This window comes from Littorina saxatilis, linkage group LG2 (assembly GCF_037325665.1).
Source record: "Littorina saxatilis isolate snail1 linkage group LG2, US_GU_Lsax_2.0, whole genome shotgun sequence".
Taxonomy (NCBI): Eukaryota; Metazoa; Mollusca; class Gastropoda; order Littorinimorpha; family Littorinidae; genus Littorina; species Littorina saxatilis.
In genome coordinates, this window is record NC_090246.1 from 45,508,411 (window position 1) to 45,532,977 (window position 24,567).

General features: G+C 43.1%; 1 protein-coding gene across 6 annotated transcripts in view; it reads right to left on the reverse strand.

Annotated features, from left to right (window-relative positions):
- LOC138955418 (cAMP-dependent protein kinase regulatory subunit) overlaps positions 1–24,567 on the reverse strand; it is a 192,903-nt gene that overhangs the window by 45,001 nt on the left and 123,335 nt on the right. For 5 of the 6 annotated variants that reach the window (XM_070327040.1, XM_070327035.1, XM_070327060.1 and 2 more), the window contains exon 2: positions 1,890–2,060. In XM_070327040.1, coding sequence (XP_070183141.1) covers positions 1,890–2,060 — 171 coding nt within the window. Of the gene's footprint in view, positions 1–1,889; positions 2,061–14,961; positions 15,157–24,567 lie in introns of those variants that run through there. The other variant, XM_070327049.1, reaches the window with a different exon arrangement.

The window sequence follows — 24,567 nt, forward strand, 5'->3', positions numbered from 1 at the left end:
CAGTGGACAGCGCAGTGACATTCTAAAAATAGTAATAGTAACTTACAAACGGGAAAGCCACACGAAGGAAGGGAGATAAACGCCAAACACTGGAGAAGATAAGGAAGAGTTACTTATAATGGTGAAATGAACACAAAAACCAAAATCAGTTCAGCGCTGCGCGCTGAGAGCACGTGTTGAAATATCTCATCGATGATATTGTGTCCGGGGTGTAGCTGAATACGGTGTCCAAATTTGAAAAAGATCCACCGAGAACTTTGGCGTTGTGATGTGGTGTAGCGGCTATGGTGTGTCGGTATGGGGGCCCGGGTAGCTGAGGTGGAACCAAAATCGGTTCAGCGCTGCGCGCTGAGAGCACGTGTTGAAATATCGACCAGTTTGTGTCCTGTACCGGGTCAACCTGAATATGCCCACCAAATTTGAAGCAGATCCATCGAGAACTTTGGCCGTGCATGGCGAATACACAAATACACAGATACACAGACACACACACACAGACACAAGTCGTATATATATATAGATAATAGGCCATGAAAGGTAAATATGCGCCGAAATGGCTGCAATCTACTGGCCGTATAAAATTTCATCTCACACGGCATCACTGCAGAGCGCCTAGAACTGTACCCACGGAATATGCGCGATATAAGACTCATTGAATGATTGATTGATTGATATATATATGTACGACTAGTGTCTGTGTGTGTGTCTGTGTGTCTGTCTGTGCGCGATGCACGGCCAAAGTTCTCGATGGATCTGCTTCAAATTTGGTGGGCTTATTCAGAGAGACCCCGGACACAACCTCATCGATGAGATATTTCAACACGTGCTCTCAGCGCGCAGCGCTGAACCGATTTTGGTTCCACCTGAGCTACCCCGGCCCCCATACCGACACACCAAAGCCAAAGTTCTCGGTGGATCCTTTTCAAATTTGGACACCGTATTCAGCTACACCCCGGACACAATATCATCGATGAGATATTTCAACAAGTGCTCTCAGCGCGCAGCGCTGAACCGATTTTGGTTTTTCTGTTCATTTCACCATTCCCAGTAACTCTTCCTTATCTTCTCCAGTGTTTTGCGTTTATCTCCCTTCCTTCGTGTGGCTTCAATCCATATTCCCGTTTCTACGTTACTATTTTTAGAATGTCACTGCGCTGTCCAGAACGCTTCCCTTGCACCCGTAAGTTGTTCTTACTGTCAAAGTGAAAAGGTCGAATCAATTTATAGCCACGCGAAAAATACACTCTCACCTATCTCTATATATTTATAGATATAGATATACATATATATATACGGCTTCTCTGTGTGTGTGTGTGTGTTTGTGTGTGTGTGTGGGCAACACCTGTGGATTATAGAGTTCTGTTTGTGATGGGGTCTAGCGGCTTTTGTCTGTCTGTATGTTCTGGCATTTGAGAAGCCACAACAGATAATATAGGGCTAAGAAATAAGCTCTAAAATTCTCAATCCCGTTTGACAGGACTTCGCCTTCAAAGGTGATTGTGGTGAACCGCCACGCTGTCTGTCTCTGTCTCGCGATTCACCCCGGCAAAGCCGGGTATTCCTCTAGTATATATATAGATGGCTTGGACGCATACCAAGAATCACTAGCTTGGGGGCTTTCTGTGTCGTGGGATATTTTGTTGGGGGGAATCAATTCTTAAAAACCAACTAAGGACTTTCAAAAAATTCATTCATCAACAACCAAAGAAATCCCACTCTGCACAGAAAGCAGTCAGGGTTGATTGTTGGTGTGTCAAGGGGGAGAGATACTCTTAGCCCATGTAAAATCCTGTCCAGAACTGACAGTAAACACAACTATTTTCACGAGGAGGACTGTGCCTTTAAATGTCAATCCGTGTGAAAGAAGGATCCGCTGCGTTGTGTCTCACCTTTTTGATGTACTGCGCCGCATCCTCCTCCTTGTACACCTCGGCACTGACGGCCCCACGACGGTTGCGCTGCTTCATGGGGGGTGGGAAGTTGGGGGGTGTGGTGGACACGTCATCGTCCTTTTCGTCACTCGGGGGCGTGGCAGACTTGTTCTTCTCCTTCAGCTGCTCCTGAAACAACAGCCAGAGAAACGCACGTCAACGATGTTAACTCAGTCACCATACTTCGTAATCTATCCGTAAGTCAGTGAGACTAGATATGGCGCGTTTCCGTCGTTGCCCGCCATTCCAAGGATAGAACTTTGAATTGTCTTGCGAAATTCAGTAAGGACAGCAAGTCTCTCAGAGAGAAAACAAAACAAAAAACAAACAAAATAACAACACTTTGACAATTTCTGTCTTATTGCCATTCAACGTTCCCCATACTCCTGATGAAGTTATTCATTCAGTTGAGTGCTACTGCCTGTTGAATTGTGATCTCGTTTCCTCATGCTTGTTTTCTGCAGCTAGGGCGACAAGGTCAGGGCTCAACAGCATCACCACACGTGGGGCTTAAAACCCCAAAACTGTGATTCAGGATCAAAAAGAAGGGCATGTTCACTCCCGCAATTAAGTGTTGGGTGATTTCTTATGGCAAACACAACAAGCCTTGTGACACCGTTCTTTGACGAGGAGGTCCACTTTGTAACACTTCTCCTGGAGCAGCATAACTTCTTTACCTATGCTCGTAACGACAACATACATTTCATTAATACATCCCAATTACGTTTTATCGGTAACTCTCTGAGGTTGGTATTATGCCTTCAGCTCCTTCACTTCCCGACTCTGCATCCAATGCCCAATATATTGTATACAGCTCACTCACACCACTATAGATTGCATTGGTCGTTTCTAACATATCTGCCCATAAAAGCAGCAAGGTCTCAAGTTCGACATATCTTTCATTACACATCATACTCGATTCGCATAGCAGTTGTTTATGTTGATGTCTTCCGGGTACAATCCTATCTGGTGTGTCTGTATCTATATCATATATAAACGTCGTGTGGCATAATCTGAAGCGTATAATTATAGCAGTGAAACGGTAAACGCAGCATCGACTGAAACAGAACCGCGCAAGAGAAGCCGACACTTCATTTGCATCCCCACTATCGACTTATTGTTGTTCTGTGTTGACGTGCAGTTCGTGTAAAAAAAAAAAAGCGTCAGCTGTGCCGTGCTGTCACATGGCGGAAACATTATATACAGAGGGGTGACAAAAGTGATGCATACTCGAGGTCGACAAACAACAAACTGAAATTTGGATTCGTCGGAACTACAAACTGAAACTTTGCTTCGTGGGAACTAAACAACGAAACGTCACAACATTTATCATGGTGACAGTACATGATGTGACCTTTTCATCCGAGAAGGTTATAAGCCCTCTGTAAATAAATTTGTTGCGTGCTTGTGGAATTATGAACATGACCAGGAACAATTTTATGTGAAAACATCTTAATGTACGGGAGAGACAAGTTAAATAATGATAATCTCAATTATGAATAGCAACGAAGTGTGAGAGAAACCAAGAGAATATTTTGTAACACTTCAAACGGCTTGGGTTCCGCTAAAGATTGAATTACAACCCAAGATGTAGATCGAAAGTGTCAGTGAGAGCGTCAATTTTCGTTCGTCGAAGCAGAGTGTCGTTTATGATTTCGGGCTGTTTGACCCGTTTTTGAGTCGGTCGTTTGAATGTATTGAATGGAAACGTGATCGTTAAATACAAGAACAGCAGATTTTTCGTGTGCTACTTAAAACATTCGAAAACGAGGACTGTTTGTTCAAATCTGCTTTGGTCACTTCCATGTGCAAGAAGACTACACAGCCCTGACAAGAAGACAGATAAACAAAGAAAGGGTATTGTTTTACCATCCCAGTCCCGACAACTTAAATATTATTGAAAATATATGGTTTTACCTTCAAATTCAACTGCAGCTTATTTCCAGCAACAATTAGTCAAACACAAGTCTAGATGTAGCTGTCAGTCGTCACTTGGTAGCTTTGCAATTCCACTTATTGAAGACTTTGTGTACGCTTTCTTGCAAACTATAGTCAGTTATAAGGAGCAAAGGACACACAACTAAATACCAAAAGTCCAAAGGCCTAAAGCAAGTATATTATTATTTTTCGATTTTTCTTTTGGGCGATCCAAATGAACCGCTTTACATTTACGTCTTCCGATATGCATCACTTATGGCACCACCCTGTAGTCCTTTCTGCGGTATCGAACCAAACACCAGAAACTGGCGTCAAAATAATTATACTGTAGTAACATTACCAGTGTGTCACATCTATTACCAAACAATCTGTCTCGCTGACTCGGCAAATGAGATTGACACGCTCGTGAGATTGTTTCGCCAAAATAGTGTGAGCGCTATTTTAATTTGTCATATAGCTCTTGTATCAATGTCGCAGATACATGTAGCAGGGGAAAACTCAACTTACGATCTAAACAGGGAGTGTAGTGTGACCGGCATATCTCCTGTCATGTTGTAAAAAGACCAAGTCCGTTATCTCTTGGAAATTTTAACCAGCTTTTTGAGAATCTAATCTTGTATCAAATTAAATGCACTGGTATACTAAAAAAAAAAAAAAAAAGAGAAACAAAAGAGGTAATCTAAAATTTCACCCGTAAAAGAACCATTTATTTGTGTACAATAAAACCCTACAGCAGAACTTGCAGGAAGACTCTGTGTGTGTGTGTGTGTGTGCGTGTGCGTGTGTGTGTGTGTGTGGAGAGGGGGGTGGGTGGGCGGAGGCGAATAAACGAGAGAGGCGAACAATTGTTGACAGGCTGCCCACAGTCTACTAGGGCGACTTGATGAGGGAATCATCACTGTCCATGAAAACGCTTCGGCCCACCATCTTATATGGGGCCAGGATATTACATGGGATAAGATTACCCTTCCACTCAGAAGTGTCCACACTCTCAGCCCTTGTGAAAACCTCGACGGTTTTATGATGGTTTGAATGCTGGTTTCCACAAGAAGGAAAGTATGTGTGGAAGAACGACTTGCATGCTTACTGCTGCAGACGACAAGCCTATGAAGTCTGTTTCCCTGCATGTAGTCCTTGAGCCGGAACTGCACGCAACGTTGAGTATGTACAAGGTCTGGCAAAGATTTCAGTGTACTCTGGTCATTCAACCTTCGGCTAAGCGGCCTGCGCTGTATTAATGATGAAATGACTCACTCTTAATGCGGTGTGATCAATCCAAGGTAAATGAAACTGGCAGTCGAACAGAGCATGTTATGTACAAACTAGCATAACTCTTCATAGAGAGGTCTACTCTACTGTTTTAACGGTTAACGCATAAAATGTAAGCTGACAAGCATAATACGAATCACGCAGAAGATATTTTGACAGGCACAGAGGTTAACGGCGGGCAAGTTACGATGCTTGGAAAACAAACTGAAAAGCATAAAAGAACCACACAGAAAAGATATTTTGACCAATACGAAGGTCGACACTACTGCTTTAACGACGGACGCTTAGGACGCTTGGAAAACGAGCTGAAAAGCACAGAAGTATCATAGATGTCACGAAATGAAATGCATCTCAATATGTGCCTTCGCATCCCCCTTCCTGTTTGACAACCTTTCATTGCTCATCAACCCAAATCATGCAGGCAAATGTAATTTTCAATGTGAATTTATGACACTTCATTTTCTCTGTCGGACACCTCAACTTTAATCTGATTTACTCGATTATGTACACATGGTACTGTACCTACAACAACTGCACATACGTTTTTGTTTGTTTTTGTTCGGGTGGGTTTTTTTTCGTGATTTTTTTTTACAACAGATAACGTAACGACCAACCTTTTCGGGCAATATCGGAATATTATCCGAATAAGTTCCACGGCAAGCAGGCAATCAATCAATCATGCTAGTAAATACACAAGGACGAGAGCACGCGCGCGCACACACACATGCACATCAGAAGAACGACCAAGTGAGCGACAAGGACTACTAACAGTCACTGCCAATACCGCGAGACCGACGGCAATAACCTCTTGTCGACAAGAAAAACTTTACACGCTATCGCTAGTTCAAATTATGCCACACACAAAAAGCTTGGCTCTCGAAGTGTTGTGGTCTTCACTCAGTCCAATGCAGTCAGACCGACCGCACGACAGCTGAGCAAGCAGGGGGCACAAACGATTGCTGGGGTTTGCAATGTACCACAAACCACCATCGATCCGACAAACTATTGCTAAACAACACTGGCACCAGTAAACTTCTTTCACTCTCACAACTCTTACTATTTTTGACAAGCAAGGCCACAGTTCAGAATACTCATGTCTTCAGACGGTCGCCCTGCGTTCTGGATTATCATCCTCTCTCAGAACATGTATTCAGCAATGCGCCATCAACTGTCAAGATGCAATTCCTGCGTTGAGATCAAGTACTTCGGTTCACCCCAACCAGAAACAATCTTCATGTTGAATCCAAGCCTACATACAACCGGTAGGCATAGTCCACAACGTGCAAGCTGCTTCCATACCTATCCCAAACCCCCTCGACTTAAACAAACTAACAAGTCGCGTAAGGCGAAAATACAATATTTAGTCAAGTAGCTGTCGAACTCACAGAATGAAACTGAACGCAATGCCATTTTTCAGCAAGACCGTATACTCGTAGCATCGTCAGTCCACCGCTCATGGCAAAGGCAGTGAAATTGACAAGAAGAGCGGGGTAGTAGTTGCGCTAAGAAGGATAGCACGCTTTTCTGTACCTCTCTTTGTTTTAACTTTCTGAGCGTGTTTTTAATCCAAACATATCATATCTATATGTTTTTGGAATCAGGAACCGACAAGGAATAAGATGAAAATGTTTTTAAATTGATTTGGACAATTTAATTTTGATAATCATTTTTATATATTTAATTTTCAGAGCTTGTTTTTAATCCGAATATAACATATTTATATGTTTTTGGAATCAGCACATGATGGGGAATAAGATAAACGTAAATTTGGATCGTTTTATAAATTTTTATTTTTTTTTACAATTTTCAGATTTTTAATGACCAAAGTCATTAATTAATTTTTAAGCCACCAAGCTGAAATGCAATACCGAAGTCCGGGCTTCGTCGAAGATTACTTGACCAAAATTTCAACCAATTTGGTTGAAAAATGAGGGCGTGACAGTGCCGCCTCAACTTTCACGAAAAGCCGGATATGACGTCATCAAAGACATTTATCAAAAAAATGAAAAAAACGTTCGGGGATTTCATACCCAGGAACTCTCATGTCAAATTTCATAAAGATCGGTCCAGTAGTTTAGTCTGAATCGCTCTACACACACACACACACACACACACACACACACGCACAGACACACATACACCACGACCCTCGTTTCGATTCCCCCTCGATGTTAAAATATTTAGTCAAAACTTGACTAAATATAAAAATGACAAAAGCAATGTCCTTCTTCAGACTATTGTCATCACCCAACACATAACGCACCCCAACCCCCTTTATCTGTAATGTCCAGCTTCCCTCTCCAATCCCCTCCACCTACCATGTCTGTCCTCCACTCTTCCCCCAATCGAGATTCCTTTTCAAATTTTCCTGAAATGAAGGTTTCTGCTTTATGCTTCGTGTGCCAGTTCTGGCAGATGAGTTGGGAAAATGCGTTATTCTGTAACAGTCTACCAGATTAGTTCACTCTTCAAAGGGCTTCCTGTTTACCGCGACAAGACAATGATTGCGTGAGTTCGATTTTGGCATTTGTGCAGCCATACAATATTTCTGCGAAAAAAAGACTTCGCCCACATAGCCCCCCCCCCCCCCCCCCACCCCCCCCCCATTTCCATTCTACGAACATGCACCACTTTGTCATCTGTTAAAGGTTTGTTGACACTCACCCTAAAAACCAAAATGTTGTAACGAACTCATTAAATCTGGCACACAAACTTGGGGGTTTCCTCCATGTTGTGAAACATATCGACATTTCTCTGCTTCTCCTGGACATTTCAACAAAGAAAAAAATATAAATGACCAGCCTGAATTCAATAACAGCAGGCTGCATTGCGGCTAAAGGCGGAACTCAAAAATAAAATAAAATAAAATAAAATAAATACATGTACAATTAAATAAAATAGAATAAAACTAATAAAAACGCGCACGCAATGAAAAGAGGCAGTCAATAGAAGCATCATGACGCTGTTGACAGTGGGGATTGCAGAAAGAGAAATGCCACTCCATCCCCACATGATCCAGCTCATCAGGCAAACAAGCCTTTCTGCTCCCCCATTATTCCACTCACGTCTACAGACGCAAGCAGAATCAGAGAAAAAATGCAAGCGGTGAAACGCAAGTTGGAAGTTGCTCTTCTTCTGGTGGCAACCAACGCCCCCCTTAGGCCCCCCCCCCCCTTTCCCTCGTATATAAGATCTCAAAGGATAGAAGAAGAAACTGTGCCATCTGAAGAAGACACTGGTGCGGTAGATGTTTTAGATAGAAGGAGGGGGGTGTTAGTCTGCATTTGTTAGTCCCGAAGCTCCATTATTTCCTAAAGTTGAACAACTTCCCGAAACCCGGAGCCTATCGCTGCCAACCTTGAGTGACAGATTTATCATCTTGAGAGAAAGTCCACTTTGTGACACCTGCCTGGAGCAATTTCCTTTGTATGTGTGGTTCGGAAGTCTGGGAACGTTGTTTACGTCACCACATGGCAGTCTCAATAAATACATGTCTGTACACACCCCAGTAACCCCAGCGTGACAAAGCCATCGATATCTCAGGATCTTTCAAAGAAGACCTTCCTTTACCCACCGTCAAGCGACCAAGGAAAAAAATGATCTTCTCCATAACCGCTCACTCATCCCCAGCTATATCGTCTCTGTCGGTATAACTCTTCCCGTCAACCTTGACCATCGTCCACAGTAATCATCAAACAAAACATCCCAGTCACATTGACTCCACTGCTACTCATGCTGCCCTATGTCCAAAGCCAGACGTCCAAGGCAGTGGGGAATGACTGGAGTATCGACTACCAGGGACTGTGATTCAGATGGGGAATGACTGGAGTATCGACTACCAGAGACTGAGATTCAGGTGGGGAATGACTGGAGTATCGACTACCAGGGACTGTGATTCAGATGGGGAATGACTGGAGTATCGACTACCAGGGACTGTGATTCAGGTGGGGAATGACTGGAGTATCGACTACCAGGGACTGTGATTCAGATGGGGAATGACTGGAGTATCGACTACCAGAGACTGTGATTCAGGTGGGGAATGACTGGAGTATCGACTACCTGTGTAACATCAAAGATTGTCATCGCCCTTGGTCAAATGACAGTTTTGAAACGTGGAATGTACTGACTTCATCTACCACTATATGCCCAGTTCGCACTATTCGAAGAGAGAGAGAAGAGAGAGAGAGAGAGAGAGAGAGAGAGAGAGAGAGAGAATTATGATGGAACTTTATTTTTCAAGGATAGAGGTTTAAGGCGACGCCTTTTCTTACAACCGGTCCTTACTTCTAATACAAATGTCAATGATAAACAAGTAAAGCAACATGACAAATAAACAAAGTAAACGAACGAACCAGCAAACAATCGACAAGTAAGCAAACAAGCAAATAAACATAAACAACAAAATGACAAAGTAAGCAACATACAAATCGAAAGCGAAACATGCAACATGTTAATTGAGGTTACACATGTAAAGTGATCGACGGTAAAATTCACACGATACCAACGTTTACACTAATGCTAATAATGATTATATGGTGTAAATGATGATGATGATGATGATGATGATGATGATGATGATGATGATCAAGTGATGATGATGATGATCAAGTGATGATGATGATGATGATGATGATGATGATGATGATGATGATGATGATGGAAAATCGCAACATAAATTCCACATAATACATATAATAAAGAACATATTTGTGTAATTCATAAAGCTTTGCCAATTGTTGACAGCTTCTTGCACGTGTTAAGACTAGAGAGAGAGAGAGGGAGAGAGAGAGGGGGGAGAAGGGAGGGAGAGAGAGAGGGGGAGAGAGAGAGGGGGGCAGAGAGAGGGGAGAGAGAGAGAGAGAGAGAGAGAGAGAGAGAGAGAGAGAGAGAGAAAGACAGACAGACAGACAGACAGACAAAGACAGAGAGAAAGAGCATGCGTGTTTGCGTGCGTGCGTGCGTGCGAGAGTGTGTATTCGTGGGTATAACGCCAGCTCATATTTACAGGGAAGTGTCTATCTGGGCACAGTTCTGTCGAACGGACAGTGATCAAAAGTTTAAAGTGACGATAATTCTAACGACAGAACTATGCAATTAGCTTGATCGAGTGGCGTTACAACATTTTCCCCGCTATCGAAACATAAAACCGACATCAATTTTGTCGCCACCACAGTACACTACAGACGTTTCTGATACCGAATCAACCACACGATTACAATCACTATCACACGAGCCACAGGTCGACAAGCTCATCTAAAAAGAAGGTCAAAGCAATTGACATTATAAAAAAAAAAAAAAAACGCCGGTAATCTCGAAACATCGGCGATAAAGACAAAAACATTCCTCTTCATGCTGAGCGTCAACCTCACGTCCATGACGGTGGAGTAATCAGGTCAACTTGTTTCGACGAAAAACGCATGATAGGGAGATTTAATAAACGAAACGTCGGGACGTTTCGTTTTGAAGTTGTGGTAAACGTCATCACTTCGGGGGTCTCTCGCTGGAAAGGTGAAGGTCAACTGAAACGGAACGTGGAACGTCAAAACGCAGTCACGTTTTCCACCCCCAAAAAACGAACAATATTTCGTCAACTTTTGTGAGTATTTTTGCACACTAACAGTTTTATTTGTTGGCCATTTTATGCATTGCTAGATTCATCAACCCTTTCACAGTCTTTCAGCGCTGAGAATGTGTTCATTGGAGGTAGACAACTGTTGTGAACTGAAATATTTTGAAGGGTGCTGATCCTGGTACATTTATCCAACTTCATGGTGAAGAAAGCAAATGGCGAAGCAGAAGTAGGTCATCGCATCGAATTTTTATTCTGGCTTCGTATGTGATTTTGTATAAACAAAGTCTGTGTGATTTATTTGGACTGAAAATAATCAAAGTATGCCCGATTCTGGACCACCTCCTAGGGGTTTTTTTCCATTCTGATCGAGGACAGACGTGATAATTTCACTTGAAGATTTATCGCCCTTCCTTCATTCCGAAACGAAACGTGAATACATCTAAATCTTGTCTGCGGCCTATGCCGTCTCGTTTCACGTTCCGTTTCGCGGGGTGACTCATTCACCAAACGAAACGAGCTGCAAAACGAAACGTGCTGTCCTTTGAATCTCCCTAAAGGTTCCGTCCTCATCGTTGTCTAAGCGACGATCTCCTGAACACACATTATACACGGCATATGACCGTTACTCCACTCGGACAAATACCCAACTATCAATAGCCCGGCTACTTTCTGTGCCGAGTAGGGCATTTTAAGAAATTTATTTTCTACATGACACTTGTGTTGATCTGCGAAATTAATTCAAAACAAAATGTGCAGCAGCTAGGCCGAACAGTTTTAGTTTTTGTCACAGTGAAAGTATGCTCTCTGATAAACGCTTAGACGTTGGTGCAACTGATAGTTTACAAGAGAAGGAATGTATCTTTAACACGTCACACCTACTAGCACGGCAAAGGTGAAGCTACTCATGTATTCACCCACTACATGGGTCAAGCCGCTGATCCTGCGTTCAACACATTAAACACGTGTGATTAAACTAAGGTTCAACGGTCAGCCGCTAAAACCAACTTCTTCACTCCCTTGTACTTGGTCGTCCATCTAATAAAAGCAATCGGCGCGTGTTAGTGTGTGTGTGTGTGTGTGGTGTTGTGTGGTGTGGTATGCGTGCGTGTTCGTCCGTGCGTACGTGCGTGCATGCGTGCGTGCATGTGTCACTTAGATGCACACACCGTGTTACATCATTTTGTTCATATTAGTACATTGCATTTCATATCAGTTTCAAGAATCCTGAAGTTGTAGTCTTTTCATTACGTTCTGCGCTTTTCTTGTTTTTTCCCCTGTTATGACTGCATTATGTTGGAACCCTTCTGTCCAGCCCCAATCTGCCGTTCTGCCACCTGAAACCTTATAATCCCCAGATGTCTACGCAAGGGCATAATCCTGTTTCAATTACGTGCTGATGTTTGTGATTTTCAATTCTATTTTCCATTATGTTGGAACCCTTCTGTCCAGCCCCAATCTGCCGTTCTGACAAATGATTCCAACCCGGTGGTCAACACACAAAAACTCCGCCTTGCAAAAATGTCCTGCCTTGAACTTTTGATATATTATTATATAATATGACATCTGAGTAAGAGCAGTATTTTCTATCCGATCAAAATTCACGTTCATAAGAAAGCGGTATCTGAAACCTTATTATGGGGGCGAGGACGCCCCCATTCTATACGGATAGTTTCGAGGTTGACCATGGGCAGCGCCATTTTGTTGTGAAATACGTCATCAGTTTGTGTACACAGGAAGTTGTGACATCCGTCACCCTATGGGAGGGGTGACGTCAAAATTGTTCATCTGTAGAAAGTTGTGAAATCCGTCACCCTATGGGAGGGGTGACGTCAAAATTGGTCATCACAGAGTTTGTGTAACACAGGAAGTTGTGAAATACGTCACCCTATGGGAGGGGTGACGTCAAAATTGTTCAACAAAAACATGATATGTCGCATTGTGCAGGGTCAACTGCAACAAACTCAAACCGAGCCATTCATACCTAGCTGTATTTGAGTGACTTATATACCCGACATTTTTATTTCTTATTTTTAGCACAGGTGTAGGAAAAATCATGAACCAAAATGTTATTTATTTTCTAATTTAACATTTTTTTTACAAATATGACCATGGTCTTTTAAACATACAGTGACATTAAACATTGTTATGTTAAAAAAAAGAAAAAAGAAAAAAAGCTTTTGTGCACAAATCAGAAAATACATTGTACATTTTACCTACAGGCCAAACCGTGAGTGTCTGTGGCAAAGCCCGACCCAGGAAATTGCACTGATTTTATATTTAGATCAGAGAGAAATTGTCAAGAACAGGCGCTTGCATTTGGATGTGTCCAATGATAGTAGGTTTGGTTGTGATCAATCAGAATAATGTAGGAATAAAAATGTATGACAGTTTAGTATGATGACATGTAATTCACATATGCTGAAATATGATATTATACATCATGTAATATTATTATGGCTGTTGCCATGACCATGAAACCCAACAAAGGTTTAATGTAATGTAATTCAAAATACCAAAACCGAGCACCTATTAATCTCGTCTTTGCGCGTGAAGATTGAGGCCGTCTGCCAGTAGCGGTTAGGTCATACAGTGGAACCCCTCTCTAGCGACCTTTAAAATGTTGACAAAAATCGGTCCTTGTGGAGGAGGGTCCTTACAGAGGGAGGGGGCGGAGTCAGGGGGCCACAAAGAAAGTCAGATTTAAAAAAAAAAAGAAAACAGAGAAGTTTGAGTTGCTGACGACCGTTCTCTCTGAAAGCAAACTGCTTCGATTTCATGTTTGTCCTTGGTGTCCACCAGTTCTGGTGCATGTACTACCCTGGCCAAGTTTCCTCTCAAGACATCAAAGAGACCGCCCCAGTATACTCTACAGCCTCTGGGCGAACCACCTCTCATAGCTAAAACTGGGTCAATGACCCCTGGGAAGAAGGTCAGTGTCTATAAAAATTTTACTCCTAGGCCTGCGGCCAGGGGGGGGGGGAGTATACCGGTACCATTTGAGAATCAGACCAAATGAGAATTGAACCATTTGAGAACATCCTTTTTTTTTCAATCACTACATCGAAGGCCTGCGGCCCGGGGTTCACATGGGTTGGTTTGTTTGTTTGTTTCAAACCCACACCCATATACACACATTTCCCATTTAAACCATTTGTCGGCCCCCTGTCGATATTTATCGACTAAGTTCCTTGTAATCCCCTTGTATTTGGGCGCGAGCATAATCCTGTTTCAACGTGCTTATGTTTGTGATCTTCACTTCTATTCGCAGCCGTTTTGTGTGTGTGTGTGTGTGTGCATGCGTGTGTGTTTGTGTGTGCGTGCGAGCGTGCGTGTGTGTGTGTGCGTGCGTGCGTGCGTGCGTGCGTGCGTGTTTTCCAAAGCTGGGAAGGGGATGTCAGGGAGAACATCAAAGGGAGGCAATCAAACCAAGAAACAGAATGAAGCCGACTGATAGGCAAAATCGGCCAGACTGGGTGTTTTCTTCCAGAACAGCACATGCGACTCATATGTATCGATCCAATTATCGCACGCAAATGTCTCCACGTGTCTATTGCCAGCGAGACTGAATAATATGTACAGCTGGAGAACACATGTGCTTCACTCTATTGCACCCATTGTTTACTCTCTCTCTCTCTCTCTCTCTCTCTCTCTCTCCTCTCTCTCTCTCTCTCTCTCTCTCTCTCTCTCTCTCTCTTTCGCTCTCTCTTCTTGCGGCGCGGTTTACTCAAGAGAGGTACCACTTTGAACGAAAGGAGACACACACATACACACAAGCGCGCGCGCGCGCGCGGTGCATATCTCACCATTCCGAGCACCAGCAGCCCCACCCCTATCCAAAGAAAAAGGGGGGGGGGGTTGTTTGTTTGCTTAACGCCCAGCCGACCACGAAGGGCCATATCAGGGCGGTGCTGCTTTGACATATAACGTGCGCCACACACAAGACAGAAGTCGCAGCACAGGCTTCATGTCTCACCCAGTCACATTATTCTGACACCGGACCAACCAGTCCTAGCACTAACCCCATAATGCCAGACGCCAGGCGGAGCAGCCACTAGATTGCCAATTTTAATTAGGTATGACCCGGCCGGGGTTCGAACCCACGACCTCCCGATCACGGGGCGGACGCCTTACCACTAGGCCAACCGTGCCGGTCCGGGGGGGGGGGGGGGGGGGGGGGGTGTTAACAGAATAATGACATCATCATTTCATTCTGTTCATATACATTCCTTCATTAAAAAGAACATTTCTCACCTCCAGCATAGTGGCATGAAGTGACGAACGTATACTTCCCAACTTGGACACACAGAGAACAACAAGTATTCCCCCTCAGTGTTTCAACAGTCTTCAAGACATCCCCACATCCCGTGACACTCCCGTGTAACCCAACCTATACAGTCTTTCTGTGTCTCTCTCTGTCTCACCCACTCACTGTCGCCGTCTCATGCACAACACAACGCCCGAGTGTTTTCCCCCACCAACCGTGGCGTGTGTGATAGATGGCTAAAGACACAGGCTGTACCGCTGTCCAATCAGACAAGTCAAAATCGCTACTACGACGACTGTGAGAACGCGTGACAACATAGACAAAACAAACACCCATGCTTGCGTGAACATTACAACAATATAAGCAGCAGTACAATTTGAATCGCGAAGAGACAAAACAAGTCGCGTAAGGCGAAATTACATTTAGTCAAGCTGTGGAACTCACAGAATGAAACTGAACGTAGTCCGCCGCTAGTGCAAAAGGCAGTGAAAGTGACGAGCCTGTTTGGCGCGGTAGCGGTTGCGCTGTGCTTCACAGCACGCTTTACTGTACCTCTCTTCGTTTGAACTTTCTGAGCGTGTTTTTAATCCAAACATATCATATCTGTATGTTTTTGGAATCAGGAACCGACAAGGAATAAGATGAAAGTGTTTTTAAGTTGATTGCGAAAATTTAATTTTGATCATAATTTTTATATTTTTAATTTTCAGAGCTTGTTTTTAATCCAAATATAACATATTTATATGTTTTTGGAATCAAAAAATGATGAAGAATACGATGAACGTAAATTTGGATCGTTTTATAAAAATTTTTATTTTTTTTACAATTTTCAGATTTTTAATGACCAAAGTCATTAATTAATTTTTAAGCCACCAAGCTGAAATGCAATACCGAAGTCCGGCCTTCGTCGAAGATTGCTTGGCCAAAATTTCAATCAATCTGATTGAAAAATGAGGGTGTGACAGTGCCGCCTCAACTTTTACAAAAAGCCGGATATGACGTCATCAAAGGTATTTATCGAAAAAAAGAAAAAAACGTCCGGGGATATCAATCCCAGGAACTCTCATGTAAAATGTCATAAAGATCGGTCCAGTAGTTTGGTCTGAATCGCTCTACACACACACACACGCACAGACACACACACACACACACACACACACACACACACACACACACACACAGACACCACGACCCTCGTCTGGATTCCCCCTCTATGTTAAAACATTTAGTCAAAACTTGACTAAATGTAAAAATGAAAGAAAGAGAAAAGAAGCATAATTGCGCTACAAAGAAACCCTCCTCCCCCAAAGCCTTCCGCGCGTTCAGGTATGTTTACTCGCAAACATGCGCTACGATTTTACCGTGTCTGCCATCTCTTGTTTTAGAGTTACTCTAGCTCGTCAGATGTCGGTCGCACAACACGGAGGCGACAGTAACAGTGACAACGAAAGTCTCCGCGAAGTCAGGTTGGTCAACTCTCCATCCTGTTTAATCAGCTGCGGGGCGATTTAAGCTTTCTAACGCCGTCTGCTGTATTTAACTGGTTCAGCGTTTGAATTCGTGAGAGAATACACTTTACGGTCATGGTCTTTATGCTTTGCACCCAAGCGTACGGGCTAAAACTTTGATGCGGAAAGTATTTCATAAACGCGCACACTCGCAGTGATAACAGTTTTGACGAAATCATGACATTATCATTTCTTTCATCTTCATGCATTCAAAAACTGAAAGCTGAAACAATTGATATTTCAAAACACGCCAAGTGCAGCATTTAAAAAAAAAGGTTTGTATAGCTACAATGTACAATCGGTTTTGGCAGAATATAGCATTCCGGGTGGTGGAGCTGCGGATTCAACAGTCTAACTGTTCTCTTACTGAGGGTGTCTCTAACCTGCACCGGTCCGCTCAAAAAAGGAGGCCAGATTGAAAGGCTTCTTAGTGTTGATTGCCAGTTAGTGCTGCATCAGTGCAGGTCAAGTCATGTTTATAGTACAAACTTCACGTTGGGTGTGCTTTTTATTTGGTGTGTCTCCCTTGTTATCGTCGCAAACTTCGGTCTTACAAATGTCAAGGGCATGCGATTTACTTGACCCTCGCGTGTTTCTGCTGCTGCTGCTGTTAGTGCTGGTGTGTGTTTGTGTGTGTGTAGGGGGGGGGGGGAAGGCGTGTGAGAAGACATTCGCGTCACATAAAGATAGTTTTAGTCACCGCGGCATTGATTGCCCTTTTTCTCTTGGCTGACCACAAGCAGCACCCACAACACAGACAGTTCCTTTCATAGTACACACGCTACCGACATGCGAGCTCAGCTACCAGGGCCTGTGGCACTCACCCCATTTTTCCCTCTCGCAATCACTCCAAACAACGTAGGTTAGAAAAGGCACTCATTGACATTTGCAAGTTGTCGCGCGGTCGTCGTCTGTGTTTTACGTTGACCAAATGCATCCTATAAAGCTTCCAATACGGCTGAGGTTTGCCGGGCCAGTCTGACTTAACACCGTGGTATGTCCATTACTCCCGTGTTCGATTTCTGTTTCCCGCGCTTCCGCTCATTAACTGCTGGCACGCTATCGGTCTCTCTTTCACTGTAAGGCTCTGTTTTTCCACGCAAGGATTTTTGTTTTTTCCCATTAGCACAGTAGCAGACAGGGTTTATTTGAAAGGTAAAAACAAAACCCTTTTCATGAGTACGAATGTTAGGCATGTCAGGGTCCTTCCAGGCAGCCGTCAGATGCTTTAACTGATGTGTGTTCGTGATTTAGCTTAAATGATCATTTATCAACATTCTTACTTTCTCCTCCTCTTCAATACAACGTAGCATAACTGAAACAAACTGCATGGGCATCTGTTGCAGATTTATTTTTCCAACAGAATCACCTTTCTTCCATTCTGAACCCTTTCCGGCTTCATCTTTGTTAAGATTAACCCAGAATGCTTGTCTTTTCTTCCTCCCTTTCTTTATGCCTGTCTGTCTACTTTTCTGTCTGTCTGTGTATTGTAAAAAAAATTTTTTTTTAAAGTGTATATCTCAATACATTGGCCAAACGTGTTCAACCCTACAGAGAACCGTACGACAACTAATTAGCGTACGCTCCTCGGGCTATTAGCTCTAGCTAATGAATGCCTGATGTAGGTGCATAATGGGGCTTGCAGTTCCTCTGTCAAGACTCGACAGGAGTCCTGGAAGTCATCATTGAAGCAAACAAGATGGCACAGCAGGACTTCTGGCTGAACAAAGATTATAAAGTATCTACAGTAAGTCATTTGTTCCCAGTCGTCTGGACAAGATGACTACCCGCAAGTGGCACATCAGGTCTGAGAAGATGACATGCTGTCGTGTGGAGGATGCAAACAGTTGGTTTGCTGATAGGTAGATGAAAGAACAGCAGTTACAGAACGATGACACCATACTGTCTGATGCAGTCGCCAGATGACTAACCATAACTAAACTAAACTTACAAGTGGCAAGCAAGATCTGAGAGGTAAAATGCTGTCACTCTGTGAAGGACACAAACTGCTGATTCACTAATTTACCCATGAAGAAACACCGGTCACATTCGACATCAAACACATGCAAGGGTGGGCGCAGGTACTTCACTGATCCTTCTCGCCAACACGTATTACATTTCTAAGATCTTTTGATAGTACATGTATCGAGCTAGGGTCGGTTGCAAGAGAAAGTAAGGCCCCTTACAGTATGATCCGCGTCGTAGAGCTGCGTCACTGTTGTCATCAACACTCTCTCCCTTTTCTACCCAAAGAAGTTGACCGCCCAAAACAAAAAACAGTGCAGATGTTCCATTATCTATGAGTGGCATCTTTATGCCCCCGGCGTTCCAACAATGTATTCAGCAGCCCCCTGACTTGTATACCAATGAAGAATGAGCCAGGCTTACACGTACTTCAGTGTCGTCGATCGAAGCGAATAGCAAATCTCCACTGACAGTGATAGACATGCGTATGAATAACTATGTAAGCACGCCATGGAGACAACGCAGCGGACACGTCCGAGCTCTTCGTGTGACCTCGACCATGGAGACTAAAAAACAATCCTTGTGAAGACACCGTGGCATACGATCACACATCAACATGCCAAGTCCAGTTAAACTCCACGCGCCTCTCTCTCTCTCTCTCTCTCTCTCTCACACACACACACGCGCGCGCGCGCGCGCGCCCTTACTAAACTATCATGCAGCCGATCCCCCTGTTTGGTTTTTTAAGCCGCCATTAGTATAATGGGGCTTTCTGGATTTGCTCTGTCTGTTTGTTTGTTTGTTTGTTTGAGGCGGGCGGGCGGTCGGTCGGTGTTTGTCGGGTAAGACTTGTATCTCTGGGTCAATTAAGCTCAAATTTCGTGAAATTGTTTGGAATAGGGTTAGATGGGTGTATGCAAAAAATTACATTCCTAACGGTAGTCAAACGGAAGATATTAGCTTTTAACGCTTTTACAAACCGAGCCAGGGGACGAAACCCACTGACAGGCTCATACGTTTGCGGGAATTCCCGCACCCAGAACTCCGAGTTACTTCCCTTCGAGTCTCGTTCTATCACTGACAGCATGACAAAAATTGTGTTGACCTTAACGGGCCAAGAAGCCCGCCCTTGGTAATATGGGGTGGAACATGGATTTTTTATCGAGACTTCATGTAAATCTCAAACACCATAGATCCTTCATAACGACCGATTTCTGAAGAATTATTCCGTAAATAAACAAATAAATAGTGACGTCATTTGAACTACACAGTCTATATGTGGTGGGTTGTGGACGACCCACTTTTGAATTAAAGAAGGCATTTTACTTTGTTTATTTCTATTTGGATGGCGTGGGTTGTGTAGAAGCCAAGGACACTTTTTATGTTGAATATTTCTTTAGAAAGTATGGGCCGTTCATGAGTAATATCATTGGTACTGTGAAGGTTAAGTGACACAAAAGTGTGTACGTCATTTACTTTGGAAAGAGGCGGTAATGAGTTACTTCCCTTCGGGTCTCATTCTATCACTGACAGCATGCGAACATGCGTTGGATTATTAAGCTGCCTTGTTAAGGGTGCTTACTGGATTTGCTCTGCCTGTTTGTCCGGGTTTCAGGTGTTTGTTTGTCTACCATGTCACCACGTGTAAAGAGCTCGGTCAATTTTTGTTTTAATTATCTATTAATTTATTCATTTAATTTTTTTTATTAATTCTTTCTAAAATTTATTTATTTACTTAAATTTTTTTTTATATAATTTATTCATTTAAAAAAAAAATCTCCCTCCCTCTGTCTGTCTCCGTGTCCCATCCCCATATTACCAAGGGCGGCTTCTTGACCCCGTTAAGGTCAACACTTGTTTACTCTCTTTTTCCTTCCTCCCCCACCGCATCCCCGACATATTATTGAATGGGTGGCTGCAGTAATACTGCAAATAGGGGGGCTCAAAATCAACAGCTTCGGCTAGTTTACAAAAGAATACAACACATGCAGAAAGCCTAGATATGTACAGGTAAACCACAAATATTTATATCGTATTATACATGCCACCCTGTATTTTCGGAATAAAATCTTGTTTAAACCAACAAATTAATCAATTTCACGGACTGTGATGGTGAGAGGAATCTACTTCCACTACACACACTAGCATTTACACATCGCAATTCAAACTATGCACATCAGGTTTCATCACATACCCACGCACAAAGCTAAGCGGGTAAATCGTCGGACTAAGCGTGCGAAGCTCAGATGATTAGCGATGCGAAGTGGACGCTGACAGACACCATGACGTCCTATAATGTGTGTACACCCACCGCTTTAGCACTGCCATTATTAAGTGTGACACAATCGATAGATCTACCTGTACATTTCAAGGCTTGTGTTGTCAGACGGATGTGATAAATATTTGGAGGAGGAGGATGACGACGACGATGATAACGACGTCGGTGGCACCGTACGGTATTACACACTAGAAAATGGATAGTGCGTCTTTCCTTTGGCCGTTTTACGCGTAATTGTTTTCGTGTATTTGCCAACTAGTAATAGGATGCCCAGCCTTACTGGGTAGCAAATGAACTCTCTCTCCTCTCTCACACCTTTCCCCCATAAATAAAAAATCTACGGAAAAAAATGTAGTTTTGCTTTCTGAACCCAGCCATGCGCGCAGACAGATTTTATGTGCGGATGCCCAATGCTCATATCATTAATTTTCTCGTACTGTATCCTCTAAAACTCACATCCAAAGCACTAGTTTTAGTACGTCACCGTTTAACAATTCTTCGTAATGACAAAGGTTTCTGCAGCCGACACTGAGTTCTCCTAGTGCTGCTGATGGAGACACCAAGCGAGTATTACGGCTAGAGTAGCAAACATAAATCACATCAAAGTCCGCATCTGACCACAGGCGGAAGGTATCGTCCACTGGACGACTACTATCACAGAAAGACTACAAGGTACGTCACTCACCTTCGAGTCTTCTGTGTTCTTGGAGTCGCTTCCTGGGGAAAAATATTGTTCAAGACGGTTTGCCTCTTCCTACAGTCTGTGTAAGGTCAAATAAATACAGTTGAATGATTGTTTGAACTATATGCACCTTTAGTTTTCAGCTTCCGTTCGCTGCAGGTTGTTTTTAACCATCATTTGGACGAATCTTCGTTTGCGAGCCGCTAATATCCACACGGCGTCTAATTATGCATCCGCACCGAATATGCATACCAGCGCTCATTGGTCTAAAACATATGTAAATATTGTGCGGCAAAGGGAAGCTACCCACGGGAGTTTTCACTTTCGGTATTAGTGAAGAACCGTTTGCCACTTCATTCAAAATGAGGAAAACGTTTCAGTCGACCAATGAAAATAATCATCGAATATCCTGTAATTAACCAATGAGCGCTGGTATGCATATTCGGTGCGGATGCATAATTAGACGCCGTGTGGATATTAGCGGCTCGCAAACGAAGATTCGTCCAAATGATGGTTAAAAACAACCTGCAGCGAACGGAAGCTGAAAACAAAGGTGCATATAGTTCAAACAATCATTCAACTGTATTTATTTGACCTTACACAGACTGTAGGAAGAGGCAAACCGTCTTGAACAATATTTTTCCCCAGGAAGCGACTCCAAGAACACAGAAGACTCGAAGGTGAGTGACGTACCTTGTAGTCTTTCTGTGATAGTAGTAGTCCAGTGGACGATACCTTCCGCCTGTGATCTGACATCTGACAGACACAAAAAAGGAATGAACACCGTGTGACACGTTTACTCACATGCCCTGGTGGAAAGGAAAAGGCAAATGGTCACCTGACGGCAAAATGATGACAACCTAGTCTCTCTTCTAATTACCTCAAAGCACTCAGTCTCAGACAAGAACACTCGACCTCGAAACAAATGAGCTGTCAACGTCCTGTTCTAGCGTAGGGAAAAGTACGCTGGTAAAGTAGTTAAAATGCAGGTATTCGAAGTGTGTGTGTGTGTGTGTTGGGTGGGGGGGGGGGGGGGTTGGCGTGTGTGCTTATGTGCTTGTGTCCGTAAGTTTGTGTTGTCATTGTTTCCCTGCATTCATTTAGTGAGTACGACTGTACAGTGTCCCTTTGATCTTGCATGGTAGTATGTCTGCGCAATGTTAGACAAAACACCGCTGGGATAAAAATAAAAAATAAAAATATATATATATATATATATAAAAATCCACGAAAAAACTATCATCTGTCTTCCCACAGATTGTGGGGATCAGTGCCTGTGGCTTATTAATTATGCTATAAGCATAAGTCACCACAATGAGGTCTGCCATAATGCCAACTCCAATCACAACCATCTCCAGCGAAAAAAAACCCCACTTTGAATGAATCAGTCTGTGTGTTTGCCTGCGTTGGTGAAGTAGGTCCAATGGTTGTCTGGCGATCTAGTCTGCGTTTACACAATGCACATGTAGTTCCTGCCAGCAAAGTGTAGGCTAGTCTTGTCCCAAAGGCACAGCCTTGTCGAGTAAAAATAAAGTTACTTCATCAAAATGACTAATTTTGGTGAACAGGGGTTTGCAGATTCACAACAGAACATGAAAACAAGAGCGACAATGTTGTGAGGGAAAAGAAAAGGCAGGAGTCCTGTGAGAAAGGGCCGCGCGCAAAAGAACACTCAAAGCAACTACCACAGACCGCGAGAAAATTGCCCACAAGATATAAACCATTTCCCCGTTAATATGATCAGAGAATGATAGCTGCAGCTCTGATCGAATAACAAGACGCTGTTAGATCCCAGACGGCAAAATTGCCACAACAAGAAACAAGCATACCAAAAGGGAATGTAAAAGAGCGATGGTGGAGGGTGGAGGTGACTGAGCTCTATAAAATGTTTATACAGCTCAGTGGTCAAGATACAAAGAACTCACAGATAGACGGAGATCGTTAAGAAAATTGAAGATGATTGCTGAAGGAGAGGTTGGGGGATGAAGGTACGAAGTTTCGTCAAGAAAACACTCAAGCCAGCTGCTGCAGCAGCGCAGGACAAGAGATGTGACTGAGAGATGTGACTGAGAGATGTGACTTAGCAACAGCAAGGAAAGCCAGCAATTGCCAGAAGCAGGTGGGACGGGAAGAGACGACTGGCGCTTGGACTGAGCAGTGAGAGAGGGAAGTGGAATCTGTATTGCTGGTATCGATTCTAAACAGAAGTGGACACCGCACTCTCTGGCACTACCTCTCACATGTTGCTGGGTAACACAGAGCCAACACATGGACGGAGTTTATCCGGAAAGTACACTTAATGACACTACCTCTGTTCTATATGAAGTTATGTCGTATGTTATTCTATACTTCCATATATGCCCCGTCTCGCAGCTTAAGTAGTATTGCAAGTTCTTAACTGGATAAGAGCTTCAGGGTTTTCATAGAAAGTTTAGTCTGTCTTGCATACAGTGTGGAATACCCGAACTCATAAAACAGACAGCCAGAAAAAATACCCGAAGAAACAGATAACACGTTGCCTAATCCACAAGAAAGGAAGCTATTTGACGGAACAGTTGGTTTTTTTAACTTTGTAAAATTGCGGGACTAGGCCGACAAATTAACGAAAAGGCAGCTTCTAAAAATATTAAAATATTCGTGATCGTGCAAGCTAATCTGAAGACTCGAGTGATGAATTTTTCACCTGTTCAATGCAAGACCAGGTATCAACCCTCTCTACCAAAACGAATCCATTCGATGTTGATTTTTTCTAATAATAAACGCGGACACAAACACATTTCCATTTTGTCAACATTTGTCTTTTCTGATGAAACTAATTGTATCGACTGCGTAAGCCATTCATACCGTCACTTGCTGTTCCTAGCATTTCCGCCAGCTTGATTTGGTATCACTTGATTAATGCAACGACAAGTTAACCTGATAAACAATTCGACAGTCATCGCAGATCGTATATTGCAGCACAAAACTATCAAGAGGTAACTTTAGCTGCGCCGACTTTACGCTCATTACTATCAAGAAATCAAAATAAGCACTTTGAAATACATGTAAATCAAAACACAAAGCCAGAACATCCATTCATTTAAACATAACCGGTATAAAACAAAGTAATAATTTTGTTAAAGCATTTCCGCCAAACGTCTGTATATAGATATAGATGCGG